Source organism: Festucalex cinctus, chromosome 13, assembly GCF_051991245.1.
Source record: "Festucalex cinctus isolate MCC-2025b chromosome 13, RoL_Fcin_1.0, whole genome shotgun sequence".
Taxonomy (NCBI): domain Eukaryota; kingdom Metazoa; phylum Chordata; class Actinopteri; order Syngnathiformes; family Syngnathidae; genus Festucalex; species Festucalex cinctus.
The window spans coordinates 5145493-5163338 of record NC_135423.1 but is presented as its reverse complement, the minus strand read 5'-3'; the positions used below and the strand labels follow the sequence as shown (position 1 = coordinate 5163338).

General features: G+C 40.3%; 3 protein-coding genes across 10 annotated transcripts in view; 2 read left to right on the top strand and 1 right to left on the bottom strand.

Moving 5' to 3' along the window:
- The first annotated feature begins 659 nt into the window (after positions 1-659).
- LOC144032896 (olfactory receptor 10A6-like) lies at positions 660-2004 on the top strand. The gene has a single exon (XM_077540433.1). It carries the CDS (start codon positions 941-943, stop codon positions 1874-1876), a length of 936 nt encoding a protein of 311 aa, XP_077396559.1. The 5' UTR covers positions 660-940; the 3' UTR covers positions 1877-2004.
- Positions 2005-3346: 1342 nt separating this feature from the next.
- hmgb1b (high mobility group box 1b) lies at positions 3347-8522 on the bottom strand. Of its 5 annotated transcripts, none has more exons than XM_077540822.1 (5): positions 8208-8522; positions 7134-7289; positions 6840-6985; positions 4591-4765; positions 3347-3928 (listed from the first exon to the last, which is right to left on the bottom strand). In XM_077540822.1, the coding sequence occupies exons 2-5, from the start codon at positions 7278-7280 to the stop codon at positions 3794-3796; spliced, it is 603 nt and encodes a 200-aa protein (XP_077396948.1). In that variant the 5' UTR covers positions 7281-7289; positions 8208-8522; the 3' UTR covers positions 3347-3793. The 5 variants fall into 5 exon arrangements, with proteins under 5 accessions (XP_077396948.1, XP_077396947.1, XP_077396946.1 ...); XM_077540821.1 differs by having other exon boundaries at positions 8302-8521; XM_077540820.1 differs by having other exon boundaries at positions 8212-8280.
- The window catches only part of b3glcta (beta 3-glucosyltransferase a), a 52207-nt gene continuing 42047 nt past the window's right edge, over positions 7687-17846 (top strand). The window contains exons 1-4 of one of the 4 annotated variants that reach the window (XM_077540818.1): positions 7687-8168; positions 10176-10309; positions 11097-11142; positions 12057-12136. In XM_077540818.1, the coding sequence (XP_077396944.1) occupies positions 12112-12136 (25 nt within the window). In that variant the 5' untranslated portion in view covers positions 7687-8168; positions 10176-10309; positions 11097-11142; positions 12057-12111. Of the gene's footprint in view, positions 8169-9710; positions 11143-12056; positions 12137-17846 lie in introns of those variants that run through there. The other 3 variants (XM_077540816.1, XM_077540817.1, XM_077540815.1) reach the window with 3 other exon arrangements.

Below are 17846 nucleotides of genomic sequence, written 5' to 3'. Positions count from 1 at the left end.
GGATGCGTATCGCGATACATATGTATCCCAATACTCGATCTTCAAGGCGATACGTATCCCGATATTTCACGTTCATCTACTTACATTTTATAATGATAGTCATATGTATACCTAAAGTATATGTTTATTATGCTGGATGACAAAAAAATGGTTTTGTTAGTAGCTCTTCTGGTTTACCACCAAGTGGCATGCCTGGTCTAAATGTGTACACACGGCAGAGCAAGGAGCAGTTTTCACAGGCACACCGGGAAAAATTATTAACTCTTTTACTGCCACACATTATCAAAAAAAAACTTTAATACGTCATCCTTGAAAACGTTCCATTTCATCAGATTGTCATTTTGCAATGTAATTTCATACACCAGCAGCTCATTGAAAAGAGATAAAATGCTGCCATCTGCTGGCCATAGATAGTGAGTGTTTTTGATTCCACAGCCCATTGATCAGGCAACACTGCACTTAGACGTTGCACTGCCCATTGATAAGAGGAAAATGTAAAAAAAATAAATAAAAAAAATAAAATGTAGTTGATGTCATTTACCGTTTATGGCGGCATATATTGTGATTACACTAATCGTTATTAAACGAGCAATATCGATTCTGACGCCTGCGTATCGATACGTGTATTGCAATGAGGCCCGCAACGATATATTGCCGTATCGATTTTTTGAGCACACCCCTAATTGAGGCAACCAGACTTTTAATGGAGACTTCCTTTACGCAAGTATCTGTGCGTACTTCTACTGACGTAGAGAGAGTGAGTATTTTTGCCACCTCTGCCAATGTCATAGATCCTTGGCTAAACAAGCCGATAAACCCAGAGGAGGGCACTGATGTCACCAGTTTTGCATTATAAGAACGACGCGGGGAGAGACTCCATTCCCAGTGCCACCTCAAGGCGCTTTGATGGTCGCATCTGTTCGCGTCGACAAGTGAGACAATGTCAAATGAGTCTTTGGGCTTGACGCCCTACGTGAGCCTGGGCACCTTCGTCATCCCGCTGGGAGGCAAGTACCCCGTCTTCTTGGCGGGGATCCTCCTCTACTTGTTCTGCGTCTTCTGCAACGTGACGTTGCTGGCCGTGATCGTCCTGCGGCGCAACCTGCACAAGCCCGTCTACTTCATCCTGCTCAGCCTGCCGCTCAACGACCTGATGGGCATCACGGCCATGCTGCCCAAAGTCCTGTTGGGCGTGCTCACCGAGACCAACCGCATACCGTACCCGCTGTGTGTCCTGCAGGCCTTCCTGCTGCACCTGTACGGCGGCGGCATCCTGTTCATCTTGGCCGCCATGGCCTTCGACCGCTACGTGGCCATCTGCATGCCGTTGCGCTACAGCGCCGTCATGACGCCAAGGACGGTGGTTTGCGTCGTCGCCTTGGTGTGGTCTCTGGACTTGGTCCTGATCACTTTGCTGTTCTCCTTGCAGAGCAGGCTTCCGCGCTGCCGCTCGGTCATCGCCAACGTGTTCTGCGACAACCCGTCGCTGCTGAAGCTCATGTGCGGCGACACGTCCATCAACAACGTCGTCGGGCTGTTCAACACGGCCGTCATGCAGGCGGCGAGCGTGTCCGTGCAGGCCTTTTCCTACGTCAGGATCCTGATCACGTGCATGGTGAGCAGGCGCACCCACGCCAAGAAGAAGGCGATCAACACGTGCGTGGCTCAGCTGCTCATTCTGATCATCTTCGAAATCGTGGGCACGTTCACCATCTTGTCGCACAGGTTCCAAGACGTGTCGAGCGACGTGCAGAAGATTATGGGCGTGTTGATTTTTATCATATCGCCGCTCCTGAACCCGTTGGTCTACGGGCTGTACACCAGTGAAATTCGAAACACTCTGCTCAGGCTTTGGAAAAACAGAGTCTTTGTATAAAACCTTTATTTGGAAGATAGAGAAATCAGGCTTTTGTGTGAAATTTCAGGATGTAACTTAAAAGCTGTTGAACATTTACAGGTGAACTTAATTCGGCCTTCTCTAAACTCTTGAATGCATTATGTCACAGTTTAATGTTTCAGTACACAACTTCTTCAGTTTCTAACAAGGAGCTAAACTGTTTTTTTTTTTAATGTCTGATTGTTACTTTGTGTAAAGCACTATGGTTGTTTTTAAAGTGCTCTATTAATTAGTAAATTAATAATAAATAGTAAATTTTGAGTTATTGATGACCATTTCTTAGTTGCTGTCTTGGCATCAAAATGTGAATACGAATGTTTCAATACCAGTATGAATTGAAGTGGGGAAATATCCGGTCCGAACAATCACCTGCTGTGAATGTTTCCGTTGATAGAGAAAAGAAAGTTGTCCAAACTAGCTACATTCTGTTGCCACTTCCTTCTCAGAACATCAAGTTTGAAGGCACAACATACTGATCAATTGTTTAACTCATTCACTGCCTTTGACAAGTATACTTGTCAATTGTATTTTTTAGAGCGGTGCTAAATGGGGGCGAATCTGAGCATGCTCCACTGTAAATATCAAACTTGGAAACAACTTTACTGATGCCCAACCACCGGTAGATGACATCATTGCCCCATTTTATAGGAAATAAACACAGTTTCAGAGTCCATGGGAGAAATGGCTGTATTTTGGCAAACCTACATTTTTCTGCTGTCAATTATAAAAGAACGGGACGGGACAAAAAGTAGGGAGTCTATTCTGTTATTTGGTAGATTCGGTTTATATATAATTATTGAATGTAATATCACGCGAGTATTGGAAATGTAAAAATTTTCTATAATGACTGGCAGTGAATGAGATTATTAGTTGTCGTCTTGATCTCATGATAACAAATGTAAACAGCATGATGTAAAAAGTCAATTAAAAGTTGAACAAAATTAGAATGAATGATTGAAGACGAGCTGGCCTATAGGAGCTCAAACGTTTACTAGGGGTGTGCCAAAAAATCGATTCATAAAAGAATCGAGATTCTCACTTATTAATCGAATCGATGTTAATATCCAAAAATCGATTTTATTTAAATTAGAAATGAAGGGGAAAAAGCAGTTGTAGCCCACGTGCTGTTTTTGTGGAAAAAGGCACTTACAATACAAAATTAATAAAAATAAATAAATAAATAAATAAAAAAAAACTTATTTTTTTGTATTTTGGGGCATTTCTCATTTTCTGTATAAAGGTGCTCCAACTGGATTCGTAAGTTATATCATCACTCATTTATGGAATGTTCATTTGACACCAAACTCAGACTTTCAAACAGCAAAACCTCAGACCAAAATGTCAGCAGTTAGCACCATTTTCTCCAGAGGCTGTCAAGTCAAAGTTCCAGTTTGAATACCGGTACTAACCACAGGCTAGTCGAGTGAGCAAAAGAATGACTTCATAAAAAACAACAACAGAAAAACATTTATTTTACGATAGGACATTCTTGAATGTCAACAGCTGCACTTTGTTGATAATCGAGTGGTATTTAAACAAAAATAAAAATTACAAGGAGGATGGCACGTGGAAAAGAAGGCTTTTCAAAATAAAAACAATACCATACAATCAAAACTGGGAAATCTCATTACCGAGCGAGAGGGAACACCTATAGAGACTTAATACTGTCCTGCTGGCAGGGGAGAAAAACGAGCACAAGAAAAGTCCCCAACTGGGAAGATATGTTTTTTTTTTGTTTTTTTTTTTCCCTCAACACTGTACAGTACATCTTAAAAACATTAATTAAATATACACGTTCCATCTGGACGTCAACATGGTGGCTTGAATACATTGTGGTTGGTTATATGGCATCGACAAAATTCAGGTCCCTCTCCCACTTTCTTGCTGCGTCCCTGCCTACTCATCGTCTTCCTCCTCATCCTCATCGTCATCCCCCTCCTCTTCCTCACCTTCCTCTTCCTCTTCGTCATCGTCTGCCGCCGCGGCTGAGCTGGAATCCACTTTGCCCTTCGTGCGATAGGCCACGATGTCCTACGGCAACACGGGGACAGGACTTTAAACAACCGTTTGTTTGGATGAACGAATTCTTGATCAAATCAATCACTTCGATGAAGTGCAGTGGATATAAAGATGACACCCCGTTCAAAATGCCACATTTTTGTGACAAAGAAAAAAAATGACATCCAAAATTAAAACTTTTACTTTTGATGTGGCCCACAAAATCTCGGAGAAGATAAAAAATAAAAACAGAAATCATTTGGTTGAACAAGTGCACACACTTTGTAACTGCATCGTGACTGTTCATTATTAACCAACATTAAAAATATTGGGCCCATTTAACCCAACTTTCTGGGTTATTTTGTACTTAACACCAAAAAATGGGTTGGGCTTTGCATCTTGGGGGTCATTTTGTATTAAACCCCAAAAATTGGGTCATTTAATTAAATTGTGCTTTGGAAAGAATACAAATGCCAGGACTGATGTAATATAATGTAAAATGAAATGTCAAATTTTAGATTGGTGTTTTAAAGACAACAAATCTGGCCAGTAGAATATTGGGACATTTACTGATTTAAGATGAACGAAAGCAGTTCATTTATTTATTTTAATTCATTTTAAGCGGTTCAGTCCTTTGTTGTGCGGTGAGCAAGAAAGAACGTGAGGTCACATTCGCTCTAGGAAAGTGACGGTACCTTGTCGTACTTCTCCTTCAGTTTGGCCGCCTTCTTCTCGTAAGGCTGCTTGGCCTCCGTGGACGAGCTGTTCCACATTTCTCCCAGCTTCTTGGCCGTGTCGCCGATGGACAGGCCCGGGTGCTCACCTTTCACTTTCGGGCGGAAGTCGGCGCAGAAGAGGAAGAAAGCTGACCTGGCGTCGGCGGCGCACACAGAGTTAACGAGTCGGTGGATTTACAGAGTCTGGTAGCGACTGGGGCAAAAATGGGTGCACGCTACTGAGCTGTGACCAGCAGGGTGCTGTCTAACTAGTTTGCTGTCTAAAGAAGAGGAAGAATAAAGGTAAATGCAGGCTAAAGAAAGTCGACTGGACAGAATTATTCTGCTCACTATGACATGCATGTTAACAAAAGTGCAGAATATTCAGGCTGATCGATCACACATTAAGAAAGTATTATCCAAGATTAAAAGCAAACATAATAAAAACAATTGTATCTTTTTCATTTAAAAATTAAATAAGTACATTTATATTAACAGAATATAAACATCCATCCATCCATCTTCCACCGCTTATCCGAGGTCAGGTCACGGGGGCAGCAGCTTTAGGAGGGAAGCCCAGACTACCCTCTCCCCAGCCACTTCAACCAGCTCCACCGGCGGGATCCCAAGGCGTTCCCAGGCCAGCCGAGAGACATAGTCTCTCCAGCGTGTCCTGGGTCATCCCCGGGCCTTCTCGCCGGTGCGACATGCCCGGAACACCTCTCTAGGGAGGCGTCCTGGATGCATCCAAACCAGATGCCCGAGCCACCTCAGCTGGCTCCTCTCAACGCGGAGGAGCAGCGGCTCGACACTGAGTCCCTCCCGGATGACCAAGCTTCTCACCCTATCTCTAAGGGAGAGCCCGGACACCCTACGGAGGAAACTCATTTCGGCCGCTTGTATCCGGGATCTTGTTCTTTCGGTCACGACCCACAGCTCGTGAACCATAGGTGAGGGTTGGAACGTAGATCGACCGGTAAACCGAGAGCTTTGCCTTTTGGCTCAGCTCTTTCTTCACCACGACGGACCAATACAGAGTCCGCATCACAACAGACGCTGCACCGATCCGCCTGTCGATCTCCCGCTCGTGAACAAGACCCCAAGATACTTGAACTCGGAGAGGAAACGCCACCTTTTTCTGACTGAGGGCCATGGTCTGGATTTGGAGGTGCTGATCTTCATCCCACACACTCGGCTGCGAACTGCTCCAGTGAGAGTTGGAGATCACAGCTGGATGAAGCCAACAGCACCACATCATATGCAAAGAGCAGAGATGCAATGTTGAGGCCACCAAACCGGACTCCCTCAACGCCTCGGCTGCGCCTAGAAATTCTGTCCATAAAAGTTATGAACAGAATCCGTGACAAAGGGCAGCCTTGGCGGAGTCCAACCCGCACTGGAAACGAATCCGACTTACTGCCGGCAATGCGGACCAGACTCTGACACCGGTCGTACAGAATATAAACAATATTTTTAAAAAGATAAATATAACAAACACTATTATTACTAGGGGTGTTTAAAAAAATCGATTCGGCGATATATCGCGATACTACATCGCGCGATTCTCGAATCGATTCAATAATAGGCAAAATCGATTTTTTTTTTTTTTTTTTTTTTTTAGGATTCACACCTTAAGCATGGAAGAATGTTATATGAACGGAACATTAAGCCTTAATATTTTATTTTAATGCTGTTTAAACATGAAACAGATTACAACCTCTATAAGACTGACATTTCAGATAAATAAATAATACATTTTCATATAAATCTTACACTCTACAAGCTTACTGATTAGTATTTTCTAAATTTGAATGAAAAAAAATCGCAACAATCGACTTATAAATTCGTATCGGGATTAATCGGTATCGAATCGAATCGTGACCTGTGAATCGTGATACGAATCGAATCGTCAGGTACGAGGCAATTCACACCCCTAATTATTACACTAAATAATGTAAATACAATATTTAAGGAAAATTACAATTAATAATATAAAATAGAATAGATATAATGCAGTAGCGTAATGTAATGTTTAAATTACAATTGAAATACAATTTATATAACAAAAATGTATTTTTTTAATAAAGATACGGTATAATACAAAATATAATATTCAGAATTAATAATTAAAAATATAATTTAAACCATTAAATTATATTTTTCTCCCTGGTTTGACGCAAACAGAGCAGCAAAATCAGCATTTTGATGCCAATTCAAAGTATACTCACGGTGGTCTCTTGGGGGCATTGGGGTCCTTGAAGCGCTTCATCTTCTGTCCCTTGGGCGGGATATAGTTCTTCATCTCAGCCTCATAGCGCACCTTGTCCTGCTTGGCCATGTCTTCAAATTTGCCTTTCTCCTTCCCGGACATTGTCTAAAACAAAAGCATCAAGACAACATAAATACCTTTTGTTTAAATATTTTAAGCCTCGATAATTTCATATGAAACAAAATTTGCGATCAAATTGGAGAGAATGTGGCCTGAAGTGAAAGGCTTGCTTTTCGAATGGGCCATCCCTAACCTTCCATCGCTCGGAACATTTCTTGGAGAACTCTGCGAAGTTGACGCTGGCCTCAGGATGCTTCTTCTTGTGCTCCTCTCGGCACGTTTGCACAAAGTAGGCATAGGAGGACATCTTGCCCCGGGGCTTCTTTGGATCCTTCCCCATTTTGCTGTGCTGAACACGCACATATAAAGACAATTTCAAAAATAAAGAAATAGCATCCATCACACACAGACACACTAGAGAACCACAGGCAATATGTAAATGAGAGCTATGTCCGACTGGGGGCTGTCTTTGTCTATTGTTTAATGGAGCTGGAGGGAGGAGAAAGGAAAAGGAGGGTGTCTGGGTGAATGACTGATGAGCTTTTGTACATTACGACCACCATGATGCTGCATTAAATCCTAATTAAAAGCTACCTTTTACATTCCAGGAACCACACTAATATTAACACGTAAGGAGGCAATTTTACATCAGGTGAAAGTTGTCAATGAAGACATTAGCATTAGCTCCGCCCTTTTTGCTCGCTTTGTGTCCTCCAGCTTGTTAGCTGCGCTGTTAGCACACCGAGCTAAACATTTCAAATGCTTGAACGGGGGCCGACAGCTACCAGTAGGCCGCGTGCCGTCCTCGCTTGTCACACGTTTGGAAAACATATTACAAGTGTTGGTGATAATGTTTGTTTTTTTTTAAGTGCCAAGTTCACCTTGTCTAATAGATGTTAGCCTTGCTAGTTCGCTACGCCGAGGCGAGTCTTGGCTTGGCTAGGCTAGGCTAGGCTAAACTAAGGTAAGCTAAGCTAAGCTACGGCTAATGTAGCGGACTAGCTCACGGGGGTTAGCTCTCCGTTGACACAACTGCGGACGTTACGCTGACCCACGGCGCGAGTGTGTGTTGACATTGGGAGGAGTCACCAGTCACCCCACGCCGCGTGCATTCATGGATTCCACATTTGGGCATTTTCGCCCCCCCAAAAAACTAGCCCACTGAAATCCATACGACAGACTCGCGTGTCTCACGATGCTAATATCCTTCCCCGTCGCTGTCATTCAAGTAAGTTCAACCCTTTTCCCCCTACACATAGACACTCACTCACACACGGGCACAGACGAGACGCTCCAACGTTTAAGCTGCCCTCCACTCTCCAGAAACACATCCAACAAGTTCGTGACAAGCGTAGGCTTACCTCGAGTGTGTGTGTGTGCGTGTCGTCTCAGACAATGGGACAAAAAGCACGATGTGAGTGCGCGATGATGATGATGAGGATGATGATGCTCGCGTGTTTATCCTGATTGTCGGGAGCCTTGCAGCCGGCGGACATTGGCTGCCGCCGAGCCCCCCGCGAGTGTCTAATTGGGCAAGCGGCCACTTCCACCGGCGGGACGGTTGGCTGCTTGTCTAGAGCGGGACGCCGTGGCGCTAAACTTGAATGGCAAATATGCGCTACAAGCGGCGCACCGTTACTTGCGGGATTTGCGGCCATGCACAGGTTCCGAGAGTAGCCCCAAATTGGACTCTAGTAAAGGAGTACCGTTACTTTGGAATCATATGGGTGGAAAAAAAAAGTACTCCTCCATCTGAGTCAATAAGTATTTCAATAACAAAAACTACTTAGGCACAGAGTAGCCTAACTGGCGAGTAGCATCTTATTATTATTTTTTTTAAATAACACATCCATCCATTTTCTTGATCACTTATTCCTCACAAGGGTCGCTGGAGCCTATCTCAGTTAGCTTTGGGCTGGTTGCTAGACAATCACAGGGCACACAGAGACAGACAAACATCCACACTCACAAGCACACCTCGGGACAATTTGGAGCGCCCAATTAACCTGCCATCCATGTCTTTGGAATGTGGGAGGAGACCAGAGTACCCGGAGAAGACCCACACGGACACAGGGAGAACATGCAAACTCCACCCAGGAAGCCCGGAGCCTGGACTCGAACCTGAGTCCTCAGTACTGGGAGGCATACGTGCTAACCAGTCATTCACCATGCCGCCCTTAAATAACACAAGAATGTCAAATATACACAAATATGAAATAGCAATATTCCAAATACTGCCCAAGTGCCCAACAATATCACTTAGCAAAACAATAAACTAAGGTTATCTAAAAAAGTTGTACAAAATATGAAAATAAAATCTGAAAAGTAAATCTCATTTTTATTTGATGGAAATATAAAAAAAAGTCAGCATAAAAATAATTTTAAATGGCTGATAGCATAACTAAAACATGTTTTTTTAATTATTATAAAATTGGAAACATTGTTTTAATTGTTTTAATATGGAAAGGAAAAGTATCTAATTTGTTTGAAAATTGCAGATTAAATTATATACATTACAATACAGGGAACTTCAAACATCTGGCGATTTCCAATATCCATTTGTGTATCTTTCCACGAACAAATAAATGACCTCATATTTCCCTTCCAGTAACATGATTTACATCGAAGACAAGCAACACAGCAACAAGTTAGCTTGACATTTCGATTCGCTTACACTGTGACCTTTAAATCACAATACCCCCCCCCCCCCCCCAATACCTTTTTATGTGTTCATGCCCTCCTGTTTCACTCTATTTGAATTGTAGTGAAAGTAAATCATTAGGACTTTTGAATTTCCTCTTATTTGGTTGCTTATCAGATACACACATCAGGGTCTATCTATCACTTGCGGGTATTGCGTGTTTCAGCACCCACAGTTTTCCCAGTAGCCACCACCTACACTTTTTGACAGCTATTACAGGAAATGGGAATGTTTCAGTTTCCAGATTTTTCCTCTCAAACATGCAACTCAGATTTTCGCCACATATGCGATTAATGTGGATGTTTTAGCACCCACACGTTTCCCGGTGAAAGGTTTCAACACCCACATTTTTGCCATTGAAAAGGGTTGAACAAACACAATTTTTCTGCAATGACATACACCATCATGATGAAGGTTGTTCAGTCATCCACTCGAATGCCTTTTTACTACCGCTGAATGCCAGTTTGTCTGTCTCTGTATATGGTTGTGAAAATCCCAATAACCAGACACTACCAGTCCGGTTGTTTGGCATAGGAGCAGTGCCGACGAGTGAAGTCGCCATCGATCCAGTTCCCAGCCTCGAGGTACGCGCTTGGGAGTCAACTCAAGAGAAGTGAATGTGACCCTTGAAATGTCTGCCTCTCTGTGGAAAAAACACCTCCATTACAGTAAGTTTGACCACAGTATTGATTTGGAACGTTGCCTTCAAAGTGCTCATGTTGGCCTCAAGGTGTCACTAGTGACACGTTTCACCTTCAGGATTTGCCTCAACCACCACAGACAGCTCAATCTAACATTATAACATTATCAAGAATACTTCAATGCATTCAACAAGAGATTGATCAACTCAACTGATCTCTAATGAAAAACATGTATAAACATTGGAATTCCTTCAGGATTGAGGACTATCATTGATTAGGGAGGTTGATTGGATATTGATTCGGGATGACAAAACTGGATGTTTTTAAAATCATAGCAGTCAGCGAAGGCAACACTTGTGTGCCACAGAATGGCAGCGCTGCAAGCTAAAGGAGGTAAGCGATTTTGCAACAAGCTGATCATTGCCATGGAATAAAACACTGAAATGCTGCGATTAATTAATCAAATTAGCGACCTAGCATTATCACTCCTCCTGCTATGCTTACATGTTTTGATTCTATTTTTATGGCGGCAACCGAAAGATCCAACTTTACGAGCCGTCCGCACTGTGGCCTTACTGCCGAATCAATGCGCTGGCCACGGTCCCGCTGACGCTGGACGATACGGCTGTGTAACACAACACAATAAAACGCAATGGGAGCATCAAGCATCCCGGCGGGAACGCTGTGGTAATCATTTGTTTGTTTACTCACACTTGCTGTTTTCTGTGCAGAGACATTGTGGTGAGTCTCATCGTGAATCACATCACTTGAGTCACATTTTTAATTTATCGTATTCTTCTGTCTTTCATTCCAGGAATGTGTGAAGATGATTTGAATATCTGCTGCTGAAAATTCCTCAGGTAAATGCACCCACTATTTCACAGCAAATTCTAAAAATAATCTCTGAAGTTTGCGTTATGTCGTCACAATTAGGGGAAGTTCAGTGCTGTCACGGATGAATATTTTTAGTATCGATTAATCTATCGATTTATTATTATTATCAATGAATCAACTAATCGGATTCATTTTAATTTTGCATTAAAGTGTATTACAAAAGCAGTTTCTCCCTGATTACATTTTATTGGTGTTTATTTCGTACTCTTATTTGTAGAGTGATTAAAAAAAGAAAGAAAAAAAAAAGCACATTGATGTACTATGTTTACCGATTCGGTCATTGTTTTCAAAGTAAAAACAGATGAGAGTTGGGGTGGTATGGGGGATCGCGTAACAAAAAACAATTGAGAAGCATTACAAACTTATTTTGCTTCATTCGATTTATTCCATGACTGATGGCTGAATGTATTATACTGCCTCCTGGTGGCCAAGGCGGGCACAACAGTAGGTGTCGCACAATGAATTGCATTGGAGCATTAAATCACAAAACACACACTTAAATCATTTACGTCATATTTAATTATGTTATTACTATGATTTTATAATGTATAATGTTATCGCGTGAACCACAATCACAGATGAATGGCCTTCCCATGCCCCTTTGCACACCACTGGCTTGATGTTTAGTTGTGAGGGCAGCTACCGTGCAATCTTTCCTCATTCTTGCAGGGTATCTACAAGCATCCAGGCTTTATTACACAAAATATTACCACATCTTTTATTTCTGCATTGGATTTCTTTTTTTATTATGACTCATAAATGGTTTGCGTGTGATTGATCACAGGTAGACAAATTGGCTTCCCCTGTCACCCAATATTGATCTTAAATCAACTAAACTGAAATGAAGAACATTCTTTTTTTCTTTCTTCCTCGCAATAAGGACACAGTGTCCCGGTGCCACGAGAACAGATGGCTCCTGTGGAGATTCTGGAGTGATGAGGTCTTCCAAGGGCGGCTTCGGTGAGTACGTAAGATACACAACTTCAAGGGGACACATAATGGATTTTTTAATTTTAGATTTTTAAGGAAATGTATTTCTGTTATTGTTTAATCTTTGTTGTTGTTTTTAATTGACTAAATGTTGCGTTAAATTGTTTTGTTTTTCAATTGGTATTTTTCCAAAGCACTTTTTTTTTTTTTTTACAGCTCTTAGTTTTACTGTAAATAGATCTGAGTTGACATACTTACTTTAATTTCAGTTACAAATTTAATTTTAAAAACTTCTAAGTCAAAATAAACTATTTTAATAAACAAGTACAATTGTTATGACATTAAATTTAATTGAATTAACAATGTACAATTTTAAATGAATTAAAATTAAATCACATATTAAAATCAAGATGAGAAGAACATGAGATAAAAAATATTTGAAAATAAAATGAAAATTATATTAAGCATATATAGTCGCAAACTATTTTTAAATAATTTATTTCAGTTTAAATCAAATGTAAAATAGAACAAAAATAAAACATTACATTTAAATAAATCAATTAATGTTAGCAAATTAAATTTAAAAAAAAACCATTACATTGGAATACATTCATTTTGTTAATACAAAAAAGGTCAAATAAAAATCTAATGTTAAAAAGTTCATAGAAAACAATTTAAAATTAATTAAATCAAAATAAAATTATTAGACATGCTGTTTGTTTTCGGCTTTACTTACAATTCCACTTTCAGTTTTGAAAGTGACAAATTGAGCAACTGTATGTACAATGTCAAGCTGTATGTAGTATTTGTTGCTACTTTCCATTGCATTTACATCATTTTAATGTCCAAATCAATTTTTTAAACCATACATTGATTTAGATAACATACTCGTATATCTATAGAATAGGATGCAAAAAAATGTTTTTGTAGCTTTTCTCCATTTTGCCTACAATATCAATTGGCAACATTCAGACACTCCTGCAAAGTGGAGACGACTTGTACTTCACCTAATCCAGCAAAATCAATCAAGCCTGCATGTGCGCATTTGATGTGACGCCTTTCTGTCAAGGTGAACCTCCTTTTATGGCTTTGCAATCGATTGGAGTACACTTGAGAGGGAAAATGAATCCCCTCCAAGTGCCGTATGATCCAATGAGACGGCTTCTCATGATTTCTTTCATTACAGCTGATGGTGACAGGCCAAGCCCAAAGAGGCCCATTCGGAGAGAAAAAAAAAAGGCACAAGAGCGCTTGTAGTGTAAAATGTGACCCAGTGATGAGAACTCCAATTTTCTGATATGGTTTTACGATAATGACTCTGCCAGACGAAGGTCAACACAGTGTAAGGTGAACTCATCTAGCCTCCCAATGTGCTATTGCAAGAATTTAGTTGGAAATTATACAAAAACTTTTTGGGCTACAAAAATGCAACTTTTTGCCATTGTAAATGTGTCATAACTGTGATATGATTGCTCTTATTATCAGTTATTAATCGGGATTAAAGAAAGAATTAGTTAGAATGGCTACGGTATTAAAAAAAAAAAAAGTGGGTGAACTCAAATTTTCAAGGTAACAAACTTCATTAAAATTTTAAGTTGGACAATTCAGCAATATATTTTAAGTTTTGATGTTGTGAAAATTGGCCTTACTACATTTCACAATAAATAAGACTTAAAAAAAAAGCTAATTGTCCCTTGTATTGTCCCCTCCCCCCAACTTAAATAATAGTAGAAACAACTCAGCAATTGTTTTTTTGTGCTAACTAACACTGTTACCATAAATGTCTACAATTTATATTTTAAATCTCTTCCAATTTTAATGGCTGTTTTTAGCCCACAAAATACAAGTTGCTTGTGACAGTGTAGAAATAAACCACAGAGCAATAAAAAGGACATTCATGTGCCTGATGTACATTATATGTAATATGATTAGCCCAGCTGCTCTTCTGTGACAACCTCATAGTATACACGTACACATGACTACAAATAATCCACAGTTTAAAATTGTCCACAGCACTAATTGAAGAATTTTCCTCTCGCACTGCAATGAATCCACAAAGTCAGGACAGTTGCGAGAGCCCACCAGGGTGTCCTTTTCCTCAGTAACAGGGCCATAAAGTGGACATCCACGGTGGCCTGGTGGCGTCTGTAACGGCAAGATTACGATGGGGAATCTGCTTTGCGGACAAAAGTCGTTATTGTTGAACTTTTTTTTTTTTTTTTAATAAGGCCAACTTTTATTGTGCCGCAGAACTGGACATCATTGTCCCAAAAGTGTGATCTTCCTCAGGTTGGAGGAGCTTTCTTGTCTGCTGGATCACTTTATGTTGCACTTTGCTCACTGTCTTGTGGCACAATGTTAAAAAACAAAACAAAACAAAAACTTTCCTCTATTTTCACTGCATCCGCGAATACCCCATTTGCCCGAAACATACGTCAGGATAGGCTTGCACTAGAGACATGTTACAAGGATGGGCAACTTAATATATTTTATTTTCATAATCCATTTCTTACTATATATATAAAAGATCCACAATACCAAGCCAACAACAAAGAGTTTGAAGCAGACAACAAAATAACCACATAGTGTGATTTTTGTTTTGTTTTTCTCAATGCAAAGGGCTGTCTTGTATAAAAAAGAACATTCAAGAGCAGCACAAAACTGCTGAACGGCAAACCAAGAACGCCTTTTGTGCATATTTTTTTTCTTCACAAAAGTCAACTCATTCAAAATGTAATGTTATTGAGGTACTTTGTCCTGCATATCATTCCGAATCAGGATGACTATTAGACCTAGTCACGTTTTAGTACAGGCATTTATAAAACAGTGTAAGCACAACTAAGCCAATTTTGCCATCTAGTGGTGAATGGTGATATTACAACTTTAAACTACAATCGACCCCCGCATACTCGCGGTTTAGGCATCTGCAGATTTGCATATTCATTATATATATATATATTTTTCTTTTTGGACTGCATTCCCTCCCAGCCAATCACGTTCTGATGGGTGCCCTTCATGTTTCTCCCATTCTATCAAGGCATTCTGTTATCGCTTTCATAAATTTTTTTGCAGCTAATTTTGTGCATTGTCTTTTGTTGTTAACATTTAGGGCAGTAACTGTGATTATTAGTGTGTGACTCTTTTATTGGCTGCAGTATCTTGAGGGGGGAAAAGGCCAGCGCAAAATGATGTGACTTTATTGGGTAATAATAAGCTGGTGTAACCTTTCAAAAATGGTTACAGTGGATAAAGCGTATCCTATATCTAGTTGGACCATGTTATTTGGCTTGCTTTAATACTGTTATTTAGCTGCAGTACATGAGACTAATATGAAAAATACTTTCAAAATGACCTTAACTATCTGAGCTGAGGGGAGTGGGGGGTTGGAGATGTCTGGGGGTTTCTACTCAGATGTGCCAACCAATTGTCATGTTGCTACGTGAAACTGGCCTTTGGGGCAGAGTTTTCAAATTCGCAGGAAATGGCCAAAATTAACTAAAACGACCAAAATGGCGACATCCTCTTGCGTAGACTTTTCGGGGGCCTACTTAGTTAACTTTTTTTTTTTTTTTTTTGGTAGGCTTATTAATATTAGGAATAGGAATGCCTACCAAAATCCATTTTACTCAGTGAAACTGGAATTTGTGGCTGAATTTTCAAAAATCAACTAAATGGCCAAATTGGCCCTAAGATGTCAGCATCAAACCAAAATGGCCGACTTTCTGTATCTTTGGGGTCATGGCTTTTTGAGAATATTTATGGGTCTTCTCATAAAAGACATGCGTACCAAATTTCATGTCGCTATAAGTGAAACTGGCTTCTGTGGCTGTATTCCTGCGCCTAGTGCAGCTCTGGGGACCACATGGACGATTCATATGTGTTCACACACACAAACAAACAACGTTCATCTTGAGGTGGAAAGTATTTGGTTTTGATGAGCCCATCAGAGGGCCCTGTGGTGGTGATAAAGGTCCACGCATGCCATGTTGGAGTACAGTTCACACATCGCCTGCCTACATGTTTCTCCATGTGTGTCTGTAAACAACTCCCACACTCCTGCGAGGCTTCTCAACCGCTGTAGGTCAATTAGGCCATATTTAATTGGCACTTGTTATGTTGTTATGTACTGCTGCCATGGGTTTGAAAAGAAAGGATAAGCATGAGATCCAAGTGTAGACCTTTGTACTTTGTTATACCGTACTTGCCAATGACGAGTGGCCATTGCCTGCAGTGGGCTTAAGTAAACACAACCATTTCACTTCATAGCACTTGGAAATGGATGCACTTTTAAGGGAGAGTGAGACAAGATTGTAAAAAAAAAATAAAATGCTTATCCCTTGGTTTGTTTTATAGCTTTTGTTTTATATTAAAAAAAAAAAAAAAAAGGAGCTACCAGCCAGGTTGTTTTTGTGTAACTTTATGTGGTCTGTCTCCCTTGAGCCGGATGCATACATTCATATTTTTTATTAGACATTTTAAAATGTTCTGTCATTGTGATCTAAGCGCATCCTGACAGTAGGTGACCACTTGACACCTAAAATCCGGTATGTTTGGCTATTGTGTGTGCACCAATATGTAACTGAAGATTGATACACTTTCTCTACCTCTGGTACACTCATGTCATGCAAACGTAGACCTGTCATACAATTACGGTAAAATTATCTTTCCTTGCAAGGTATTCATTATAACAGGCAGCTTGAGCAGAAAGACAAGAAATAATTCAGTCCAAAAAGTCTTAGTATTTTATTACGCGCGCACACTCACGGCCAACAACGAGGCACTCTAGAGCAGCCACGCCAGCCCAAGCTTCTAGACACGCTCGGTGCCACTTTAAAAAAAATAAAATAAAAATCCCTCTTCTTACTCTTCTGACTTTCTCTGCAGGATGTGCATGCACTCATCATTAACAACGAGGCACTCAAAGGTGGCCACAACAGCAACACACAGTTGTGTTCTTCTGTTTTAGTGGGTAAGGGGCAAATCATGCCTACACCCAAGTCCTTCACTTGACCCCATTTTAGCTGTGCACCCCCCAAATTGTGAAATGCTAAATAAATAAATAAATAAATAAAAATCTTAATGCTAGAGGCTACTATTTGTCCACAGTGGAGTATTAGATCGTTCTCACTCCTTGCACATTTTCAATGTTAGCAATGTATTTAGATACAAATCTTGAATTCACTACTTGGGTCTTTAATAACCCACCCACTATTTTTATTTGCTCCCAAAAACGTATGAATGTGTTCTATTTTAAATGTTTTAAGTGTCCCAAAGACATATTAATACATTTTTTTAATGTTTTTTTTTATTTCATTTTTTTTTTAAATGCTAGAGCATACAGAAGACTTTGATGCAGCCTCTCAACTGCACAGAGCGGATGACGAAATGGTAGTTATTACACAAACGGCCAGCAGGTGAAGCAGAGCAAAGTTGATCAACCAGGGCCATGTTGAAAAAAGGCTCAAATACTCACAATTGTAATTACATTTGTGAATAATGATGAAACATAGCTATATTCTAATGCTAATTGCTGCAAAACGGAAACAGATAGAAATACTTTTTTTTTTCCTGATGAAAGAAAAGAGTAATCTTTCTTTTGGTAGTTTCCATTTTTTTTTATAGCAATAGAACCGCTGCCTCGTTTTTAATGCCTACTTTGAGTTTATACTTGCAGGTGTAAAAGTTTTGTAAAACCACTGGCCTATACTGTATATAGTACATCTGTATGCCCTCAAACTAA

What these genes read in the sequence shown, in the direction of transcription:
- hmgb1b (XM_077540820.1), bottom strand. Translation starts at nt 8,271, where the DNA reads ATGTGTTTCTGGAGAGTGGAGGGCAGCTTAAACGTTGGAGCGTCTCGT. An exon ending in CGTCTCGTCTGTGCCCGTGT is followed by an intron (nt 7,290 to 8,211) that starts GTGAGTGAGTGT and finishes GTGCGTGTTCAG; the next exon opens with CACAGCAAAATGGGGAAGGA. An exon ending in TGAAGGAGAAGTACGACAAG is followed by an intron (nt 3,929 to 4,590) that starts GTACCGTCACTT and finishes GTGTTGCCGTAG; the next exon opens with GACATCGTGGCCTATCGCAC.
- LOC144032896 (XM_077540433.1), top strand. Translation starts at nt 941, where the DNA reads ATGTCAAATGAGTCTTTGGGCTTGACGCCCTACGTGAGCCTGGGCACC.